General features: G+C 33.5%; 1 protein-coding gene across 1 annotated transcript in view; it reads right to left on the bottom strand.

The window, feature by feature from the left end:
- Window positions 1-7,155: 7,155 nt before the first annotated feature.
- LOC136034382 (vesicular inhibitory amino acid transporter-like) overlaps window positions 7,156-11,296 on the bottom strand; it is a 47,708-nt gene continuing 43,567 nt past the window's right edge. Inside the window, exon 6 of the mRNA XM_065715529.1 lies at window positions 7,156-9,530. Coding sequence (XP_065571601.1) covers window positions 9,120-9,530 — 411 coding nt within the window. The 3' untranslated portion in view covers window positions 7,156-9,119. The remainder of the gene's footprint in view (window positions 9,531-11,296) is intronic.

Below are 11,296 nucleotides of genomic sequence, written 5' to 3'. Positions count from 1 at the left end.
GACAAGTCAAGCTGGCAAAATAATAGGAGAAGGAAAGATGTGGACGAGAGAAATCTTCACACACACAATCACAAACTACACCACCGACACCAAATTTATAAATACCACCACTGATTACACTAACTAAAATTGTATCGCAGCTACAGATTATTATTTTGCAGAATGTAAGAGAGCAGTATTTTTTTTTAGGTTGAGAAATTAAGGCAATGCTTGAAAGTTCATAAGCCGAACTGACCCGACATGACAACAAACTACTAAGAGAGATAAAACTCCACAAAAAAAATCTCAAACGAGACTGCGGCCAGTAGAGAGAAGACTAAAAATAACGCGGATATTTCGCCTGTATCAAAACTAGGCGTCCTCAGCACAAGATAAAAAGAAATAACTTTAAACTAAAAACAAATAAAACCACCACCAATAATAATAAATACAATTGTCGCTACTAATCCACGTAGGGAAAAGAAGCTATTAGAGTTACTTCAATGAGAACTAGAAAAACAAAAAAAGAATTTATTATTTAAATTCCCAGTGTCTCTATTGATTGAAAGATTAGCAAACGTATGTTTTATAATTTTCTATAGAAGAAAATGTCTTTTCTACAGATGTTTTTAGTTTTCTAGTTAATCTTCTATAGGGAGGCTATAGAAATTAAAAAACATATGTTTGCTAATCTTTCATAAAATAGAAACACGGGGAATTTAAATATTGACCCAATTTATGATTGTCTTTTGAAAAACGAACCAATAGTCAATAAGGGAATTAAAATTTTATACAATCACCAGGGGACAAGATTACCTACTAGACCAAAAAGAGTTGCTTCAATATTAGCTAACAAAAGGATTATTTCGCAACAGAATAGTTAATCTAGTTTCAAATTACATAATTTTTCCTCAGTTGCTTTGATGTTCTCATTGAAGTAACTCTAATAGCTTTTTTTTCCATACGTGGATCAGTAGCGACAATTGTATTTATTATTATTGGTGGAGGTTTTATTTGTTTTTATTTCAGTGTTATTTTTTTTTATCTTGTGCTGAGGACGCGTAGTTTTGATACAGGCGAATTATCCGCGTTATTTTTAGTCTTGTCTCTCTACTGGCCGCAGTCTCGTTTGAGGTTTTTTTCCGTGGAGTTTATCTCTCTTTGTTGTTCGTAAGTTACTGATTTCTTGATTTTAACTAGGTGCCTCTTCTTTTCTTTATTATGCAATAATCTCCTTAGATTTGTAGTTTTTATACATTAAGCACGACCGTATTCAAGAGAAGGGCATCCGGTTTGAGCCTAACCCCACCCTCGAAATGTCTGTCCAGATCATAAGAAAAAATACAAAAAATTTTTTTTTGCTGTACTTTGAAAAGTTTTTATCCCCCCCCCCTGAACAAAATCCGGGATAAGGCCTTGCTTGTAAGGTAGCATAGGGAATCATTTTAACATTTATTACGATAGTAGATGAATTGTAAGGAAGTTTGGAATGTTAAATTTACAGGGGTAACTTTTTTCTGGAATCTAAAAAGAGAAAGGATCTTCCTTAAAAGAAAACCTTTTTTGCTTTACAAGATATACGTTGGTGTTCACAACATATCTTAGATCTTGCATGGTCCATTAAGGTGGAAAGTTTGGGAGGCACTGGTCTATTGTATTTAAGGTAAGTGGTTCAAAATGAGTAGGTAAATAGAAGGGTAACATCTTTGTAAATATTGCAGAATATATAGGTCTACCATTGACCAGCGTAACTTCTTTTACTCTAAAGGATCCCAAGGCACGCCAGATACCCTTATATGATGATTGTTATAAATGTACTATTTTAGCATTCGAATTGTATCAAATTAACGACACTTCATGACAACGAAGGGCTTTGCGTCGGTATCCAGCATTTATTGTTGTTGATTATTATTCCGCAGGGTCTCATTGTTGTTCTGATTCTGTGAAGCAGTAGAACTATAACTAACAATGACAATCCTGAATTCAAGCTTCAGATAGACTGCATCTATGAACTGAAGAAAGCCTCACACGAAAGGCACATGGCTATGAAAAAAGAACTGGTCTTACAACAAATTTATTGATTCTTCGTTTAAATTTTTTCTACAACGATCTTTCATTGGCACTAAAGAAAAAGAGGTTAAAAGATGATAAAAAACTAACCAAATGATATAAGTCATAAAGGTTGGAAGACTTGTTTTTAAACAGTACAAATTAACAGGCACTAATTTGACATTGAACACTCAACTTTTAAGCGCATCAAAAAGAATGAATTATAACAGACAAAGCTGGAAGACATTTCTATTTTGAAAGCAAAGATTATATGTGATAAGATGGTAAGGTGGAATCAATATTCTAAAAGAAACATTTTCGCCATCTATCTTTACTTTTGAGTGCAAAATCGGTATAGTATCAAACTAGAGTTGTGTTCTCAGGCACGAGGTTTGAAACGTGTTATGAGCGGGTATGACAAAAATCGTTTTCAGGCTGAACCCAAGTTGAACATAGCACTCGAAACGATAATCTGTACAACCCGTGTCTAGATCCGTGTTGGATGTGGATTGCTTGAAAACGGAGCTTAGGTTTCTACACTATATTCGCTACTTATTCGTTATTCGTTAGTTCCTACTCCACTTATTCGTTAGTTTCTACACGATGGGACTTGCGGAAAAGCACAATTTGGAGCAATCCGCTTATTTTACAAAAAAAGGAAAAAAAAAATGTAAAATATAGCACATAAACAATTGAACAATAAGCTAATCGTTTGATATCTAAGACGTTTATTATAATGCGTTGAAAATTTTCAAAGGATTTGAAAATCTGTAAGAAACCATCGGCAATCTATAAAATCATCAAGGACTCGAGGTTTTTCGCAAAACACAGTATGAGATAACAAGCAGTAAAGTAACGTTTTCATTTGTATTTGCCAGACGAAATGCAAAATGGACTAGAGAATTGAAAATCCCGTTTCCTCTGCTGCTGAAAAAAAATGGTTTTCTCGCAATTTCGTTGCTCAATTTCCTTTCCAGTTCCTCTTTAAAACGTTGAATAAAAAACAGGCTTAATAGTGGAGAAAAATCAAATATTTAAACTGAAAAATGCTCAAAAATTTATTTACTGGTGTTTATTAATCTGATAAAATTTATGACTTGCTGAAACAATAGCAGTTTGCGAGTATTCTTGATTAAATATTGCATTATGAATGCAATTTTTTCACAAATGCGTATCGCAATATCATGGCAACTGTGACGTCTTTTCGATGTCACTGTTGCCTAATATTTGCTCTGAATACAAAGTATCGAGCCTGACCGCTTTTCAAACACAGAGTATTATCCTTTCCGAGAAATGAATATAGTTTTTAATTTCTCCATTTTAAATAAGACTTTTATGTCAATTTTGAGACCCAATGCTTGTTCTTCTCTCACAATATGTTTTTTTTAATCAATAAAGTGTAACCTTGCATCTTATTCCATATAATCTTTGTTTGAAATTAACACTTCATTATTTCGTAATTAAAACATGGAGCTAACCAAGCACGAACAAAAAAATAAGGGGGCAAAATCTATTGTAGAGATCCTGACTATTGCTTTATAGTTATTCGTATTTTACATAAAGCTCGTATATTTTTGAGTGGGTACTCCATACATAAGAAATGGATTCCTATATCCCTGATTTTAGCATGGATCTCAATGTTTATGCCGACGGGCTTTGAGTTAATACATCACTTCAGATAGATTTTCAACAAAATCTCTAAGATAAGTAGTTTTCTATCAAGCAAACGATGTGAGACTGAATTCACAACATCAATAAAACTGCTAAAAAAAAAACATGTTATATTCACGTGAAACCGTTACTAAGCTATTTCCAATCAAAAAGCAATTAAATGAAACTTTTATGCAGAAAACTTGATTGATTAGTATACACTGGTTAATTGCTAAATGTCGTAAACCATGCAACCTTGAAATTTTTTTAGATTAGTCTAAAAAAAATGTAGAGCATAAGAATCATGGCCTTTAATTTTAAAGAAGTCCATGGTGTGTATCTAGCTCATTAAATCTGAGCAACAAGAGATAAGTTCCCAGGGTTAGAATGTCAAAATTGTAGCTAAGAAACTAAACGCAAGAAAGAAGTTAATTTTGATTTTATTATATATATATATATATATATATATATATATATATATATATATATATATATATATATATATATATATGCTTTTATTTAACAAATACATAATAAAAGCAGTAAATAATCAAATCATTTTTTTAATTTAGCTTAAAGGGACCTTTGAAAAATTTGTCCCATTTTGAGTTGAGTAGAACTATAAAAATAGATTCTTTTTTATAGTTGATTATTATTTATTATTATTTTGATATTTCTTGCTTGTTATATTTGTTAGTAACAATTAGTTTATTTATATGGTTATAAATGATGGACTTTTTGAATCTATTTTTCCCTGTCTAATAAAAGGAATGATCCCTGTTTGAACTTTTATTTGTTTGTCATAGAAAGGCAGTGTGGTCTTCAGAAAATACTTATGAACAAAAAGAGCATTGATAGATACTTTGAAAATAGTTAATATTTTATTTACAATGTTTATTCTACTTGATTGTTGATATGTGAAAATACAGATTATTCATTGGGCAAAACTAATCAGGCAATATTCATTTCATCATTATGATGGTCTTCATTTTCAGATGAAATCATGATTCCAAAGATAGTTTTGGCTTGACTATTGATATGTCTTGGAAAATAGGTCTTGTGCTCTTGTGCTTCCAACAAATTAGAATTGCTGGAAAATTGAACTTGTATATATTTTACCAACTTTCAAAGTATTTAGCCCCTTAGCGTCAAAAATGATAATGACAATGACTCATTCAGGAATAGCAACATATGCAAAATAAGATTAATCACAAAAATTCACAGATTTTTCATAGTATATGGAATCAACAATATTCCACTTTAGCATTGCCAAACAGTTAAAGTCCAGGAAGTTTAATCTCCCTCTAGCTTTCTTCTTGGCTGAAAATTATCCTCATTTGTTTGTATTTTTGTCTTCATTATTTTTTCTTTTTGCTGTTCGATTAATTATGTAGTAAGTTAAAGTCCGTAGAATGTGCTAATAGGTAGCAATATCTTCCTTCAAATGAAAATGACTAGATTTTAAACCAACTTCAGGATAAAAAGGGTAAATACACCTTCAGAGCCGTTCTGGGATGGGGACAACTGGAGCAATTGCCACGGACTCCAGGTTTTGAGGGGTACCGTGACTGGGGAATTGCCCACTTTGATCCAATTTTTCACCGTGATTCTGTTTTTCTGCTTATATTTGAATCGGGAGTGGGTGTATTAATTTTGCCCCGGGTACCACCAACTCTGTATACAGGGACCTAGGTCTGAAAGCTAAGCATTTTACTGTATTTCCTTATGGGACAAAGTTCGGATTTATGTTCATAATACAAAAACTGATATTTATTTAAAGACTAACTACTTTTGTCCTGTTATATGTTATAAAGAGTAAACTTTATTGAAGGTATTCATCAATTCTTTGTGATAGAGAAAAAATGAGAGGAAGAAATAGTAGGACAAAACTTTTACGCACATATTGGAAGGCTTATCATCTCATAAAAACGTGAAAAATTGATTTTTGTCAAGGCAGCAAAACGAACAAGTTTTATTTTATTAGTAGATTCTTCTGGCATTTTGTCATTAAAATTCCTAATGGATATGAAGTTTAGGATGGAGCTAGGCCCTGGATCCTCTGTGACTTAAAAGCTTATTTTACGTGGATTAAGACCGTGCTGCTAAGCAAACAGATTACTAATTTAACTTCCCCTTATTATCTACTCTTACTACTACTAACAACTCATCGCAGCACCGAGCCGCCTGATGCCAACACAGCTACGCACGTTCCTCCTCCATCCCAATCTATTCAAAGCCTCCCGCTTTAAACCCTCCCAGGAAGTTCCTATTTCCTTTAAATCTTTCTTTATGGCATCTTCCCATCCCAGACGAGGACGACCTACTTTCCGTTTAGCTCTTGACGGTTGGCCGAGAAGGACAATCTTCGGTAATCTGTCATCCTTCATCCGCAGAAAGTGCCCTAGCCATCTCATCCTTTCTTTCATTATAGCCTTAGAAAGCGGAATTGAACCACATTTTTCGTATAGCCTACTGTTTGAAATACGGTCAGTCGGCCAGGTACCCAGAACAATCCATAAGCAATTTCTCCGGAAAACATCTAGCAAATATTCATTCGCTTTTCCGTTGTCGCATTTCCATTTAAATGGTTAAACCGATAATATTCTTTTGAGAAAATTGGTCAGATCTTGATTTTCAAGTTGTCAAAAACAAATGTTACGAACATGGACAAATATCTACTGTAAAAATTCAAAATGTGTCAAGAACCTGAAAACATATTTGCTAAGATGCTGAAAAGGAAATGTCCTTCGCTATAATATGTAATCCTATACTCCAAAATATCATTGTGTATGGTTCGCAGATAATGTTATTTAAAAAAAATATCAATTTTTTTTTTAGTTTGAGAATTTCTTGGAAAACAAGCAAAGCATAAGCTTTAAGTGGGTTGGAAAACAGTTCACCCCTACATCAGTCTGATGCAGGTGAACTCTCAAAGGGGATTCAAATGTTTTTTTTTAACATCTTTTGGCATGAATGCAGAAGATTAAACCTAAAATTGGACACATAAGCCTTTGAGCTGTTGAGCATGTGTAATGTGCCTCTATGGACCATAAGAGGTTCATGAAACAAATTTGATTTCCATATCTTTCAACTGTTTTCAGGGTTGCCACTTCACATTGTTAAACTCACTATCTTACAGAAAAAATGTACATTGAGACTAGAAAATTCTTTTTCCCCGAAGTTTACTAATTTTAACACAAAAAGCTAAAGAGTGCCACTTTCTTTAGCTTCAAAAATTATGATGCTAGTATTTCAAGGCAATTAGTAGAACAGAGGGACATCCATAAAGTAAGCTTATATAGGTAAGAAAAAGGTATAAAACCGAAGGGGTGACAAAGATGTCGTGTTTTGAGGTCTTTCTCCACATTTTAGTTAGTTTGGCGGAATGACACCTAGCATTTCCATGCAGAAGTGATACTTTTCCTTTATATATATATATATATATATATATATATATATATATATATATATAAATCCGCATTAGGGGGGAAAGCAGCTTTAACGCCAAAATACGCGCACTATCATTGCATGAAAATTAAACACAGGCTTAATCTAAATCCAAAGACAAATTAAAATATAGGTAGAAAACACTTACAAAGAACATGAGATGGAAGACAATGTAAATCACCGCACTAAATGGAAGACTTAGTAGTTTTCTGGAAGACTTGTGACTTGGAAGACATAAAAATCATATCACAACATTTAAATATACCAAACATAAACTTAAAAACACTTCGAGTACTACTACTACTACTACTAACAACTAAATGCCAACACGAGGCCAACAAGACTGCACATGCTGCTCCCCTACCCCAATCTACTCAGAGCTTCAAATTTACTGCCTTTTGCTTAAAAAAACAAACATTTTAGTTAATACAGCCAATTTGCATTTCCAAGTGGTATAATGAACGATATTTCACACTTTCAATTTAATCTAATCGTTGCAGAGAATGTTTTTGATTCTGGCATGTTTTCAAACTTCTTTATGTCAAATATATTAAACAGATTAAAACTTGGAATAACCATGTGTTATCACGCATTAAAGGGGGACTGCGCCTACCTTCAAGCCTATGCTAAGCTTATTGCGTTACAAGCCAAGAGAAATCATGTGAGCCAGAATCGATCAAAAATAACCTGATTCAGAATCGAGCAGAAACAATTGTACGCTTTTTATGAATGCCCCCCTCCCCTTCTACCAAAAAATGTTCAAGAAATGGAAAAAGATAAGGATGCGCATTATAATTTACAGTCCCTACCGGCGGTGCTCATCTCCGTTTCTTGGCCCTTCAGCCAGGAAGTGCAATGGCTGGATGAGGGCTAGCCATCCTGTGCTTTTGCATACCCTTCCTGTTTACCTTCCCCAGATTTCTCCAAGTACCCTAGAGCTGGGTCGACTCTGGCTAAGCTTACAGAGTCACGCCAATGACCCCCATCCCAAACTAAACATTTAGGTACACTGGGATTCGAACCTGCGTCCTTTCAGACAAAGAATCCTGAATCCAGCATACCAATCCACTCGGCCGTGATGGCTTTCAAGAAATGGAAGGTTTGTATAATACAGAAAGCATATCATGTTTTTCCAGTAAAAAGCTTTTTTTTTAATCTTAGTCTCCGCGTCCTCTTCTTGAAAACTTTTTAAGTAGGCTTAAGGAAGTTTATGGAGAAAGCACCTCTAGAAACACACCAACACCTTCTAGACTGTTTTATGAGCTGAATCATTCTTAGAATGTTCATCAGATGGAATCAGTGGAAAAACTCACCGAGAATTACAAATCCTGCTCCCATGACTATAGTACACTTCGAAAGATGATAATAGTGAGCAACAGCTACCATTAATTTCGAAAGTATGGTCATTAAAGATGATTTTAAATTTTCAATGTCAATTTACTTTGGTTTGTTTTTTCTTTAATATTTGCAGTTTCTATCTTGACTGCTATACTAGATTCTACTGAATTTGTTAATTATCAAGCATTAATTTACGACAAGGGAGCCAAGTGATTGGCAAACTGAACATGCAATACTATATCCTTCGGAGAAAATATTCATGGCGTTAGTGGATTATTGGGTTTGGGACGCAGACGGGTGTTTTAACTATGTAACCTCAGCCAGTATCGACCAAGGTCCAGATGGGTGCTTTAATGAAAAATCTGGGGGGAAAACACAGAGTGGCGTTGGATGATTTTCCCTAGCCCCGTGCATCACTCTCGGCCGAATGCAGAAAACCAGGAAATTGGTACCTGGGGTCAAGCATAAAAAAATTCACCTTACGCCCAAGTTACAGTGAGTTCTAGCGTATTTAAAGTTACAGTGCACTTATTTACAACTGATATAGTGGAGTTAAAATTACGGTGCGCTATTTTACAATTGCTCTGCTAGATTTGCTGGATTTAAAAGTTACACCGAAGTTACGACTGCATTATGAAAATAATCTCTAAGATATGTTATAGTGGTAACCCCATCTTAAAAGCTTCATTTAAAGCCCTACCTGATGTATACATTCCTACTATACCAAATATCACTCCAAGGAAAATAACAAAACAATCATAAGCTACTGTCCCCCAATGAAGGGTCTTACCCTTCAGCTTCAGATGAAAGTAGCATGGCCAAATAAATGACAACATTGTACCTGTAAAACTGCCAATGAAACCCATTAAAATATTAAAATGTGGAATCGCCACTGCCATCATCACAGTGACGAGGACCATAAATACTCTAAAAGCCACGCCCCAGCTTTTGAGGTCTCTGTTCTGGTCCCACATTGAAGGGAAAATTGTTTCTGGTTTACCTTGGAAGAAGGCCTTTTCTAGTAAATCTATGGCTGCGTAGTAGGGCAAAGGGTATGATAGAAGAGCCTGGAAGAAAAATTTGCTTTATACAAACCAAAGAATGCGTACTAGATGTACAACCATATTTTTAGCAGTCAAATCTGTGTGTCTATGTCTGTGGATTGAAGGCCAAATTGCGCATTTCATATTTACTGGGTTCAGTTAAAGTTGCCAAAGAGAAATTTTTTCGCATATTTTACTAGTTTTTGTTTAAAATCTTTAAGAACAAATATTTTGACGCTTTTAATGTTTTTTTTCTAATGATCGACTGTGAATTTGAAAAATTAAGATCTTTGAGAATTACGTTTAAACCGCGTATCTTTGGGAAGTACTTTTTGTCAATGAAGAAAAGAGAAATAAATTATAAAAGTCAAGACTGTTTACATTTTAACAAGTGAATTACAAAATTTGTATGTTGCGAAAATGCATACGCTTCATCCCATTCCAGGCTTCAAAAAAATGAAAGATAGGTTAAAACTATTCTCTTCTTTTTTCTTCAAAAGTAAATAAGTTAATACGCTGCAAAACTAATTTAGTACTTCAAAGAAGTATACTTTTGTCCTTTTTTTGAAGAAAGAAAAGAATTTTTGGTTGGAAAGAGTCAATTTATTTATATTTTAAAAAGCATATTTTGCCATTATTAATTTAAAAAATTGAGTCATACTATCTGAAAGAATTTTTTTAAACAAAAAATGAACGAAGTAAAAACTCTATTTGCGCTTGTAAAAACATTTTACTCCCTCTTTAATTGTTCATATCTGTATTAGTTCATATTGAGCCTTTTCGTTTTCCATTGAAAATGATTCCGGAAGTGTTTTCAAAGTAGCTATACTATTATTTTGTTTTTACTACAGAAATGAAAATATTGCCTTGTTCCAGTACCATTTCTATTGTCTTGTTCCAGGAAAAATAGATACAATTACAATTTAATTCTTATGTTCAAAACGATACTGAATATAGTTTTAACAAACTAATAATAGCTTACTTGAATACTCAGTAAAAAGTGAAGCAAGCTAGGAGTACAACTAAGAAAGTTGAAAAAAAGTTATAACACTAAAAGTAAGAAAACTCAAATAATATCACACAACTTAACCACTTAGACTACACTATTGAGTGGAAAGCTCATACACCTTACCTACTCAAAATATCACGGGTGCAGAAGCCACAACAACCCATTAGAGGGTCAACCAAGGATCGTAGAGAGCATAATTTTAAAGGGCATCTGTTAAGAGAATTTCTAGTGAGAAACGTTCCGGCTATATATTGATCAGAAATAATAACTAATATTCAGATTTAAAAATTATTATTTTGTAAACAATATTTACAAAATAATTGTCGAAATCACTGTCAACAATTTAAACTAGAGACTTATTTGCATAACTCTGAAAAACCAGAGCCTGACTAAAAGCATATCTTGCTTGAGATTTTCCGAAAATCTAGACTATATATTGAAAGAAATAGATGTCATGGTATGGAGAAAGACTATCTAAAGCCTTAAAAATTAACCTTGTAGTTATTTATTTATTTTTACAGGAGTCAAGGATTTCCTTTTTACTCATAGTGGAGTATCCTATTTTTGAGGGATTTATCTTTCGTTTTCAGTAAAGTGCTAGTTCGAAAAATTGTAAAAACAAAGATCAATATTTGTTCGTTTTCCAACTTCACTCTTCAATTCCGTTAAAAAAATTTCTTTATCTTTAACTAATATCGGTTAATAGTCTAAAAGACACTTGAAAAAAATACTTGGAGAAATAGAAAAATAAGTACTGGATTCACTTTCATTAAGAATACGT

This window comes from Artemia franciscana, chromosome 13, assembly GCF_032884065.1.
Source record: "Artemia franciscana chromosome 13, ASM3288406v1, whole genome shotgun sequence".
Classification (NCBI taxonomy): domain Eukaryota; kingdom Metazoa; phylum Arthropoda; class Branchiopoda; order Anostraca; family Artemiidae; genus Artemia; species Artemia franciscana.
Note: the sequence above shows the minus strand (reverse complement) of the source record. Positions and strands in the feature narration are given on the sequence as shown.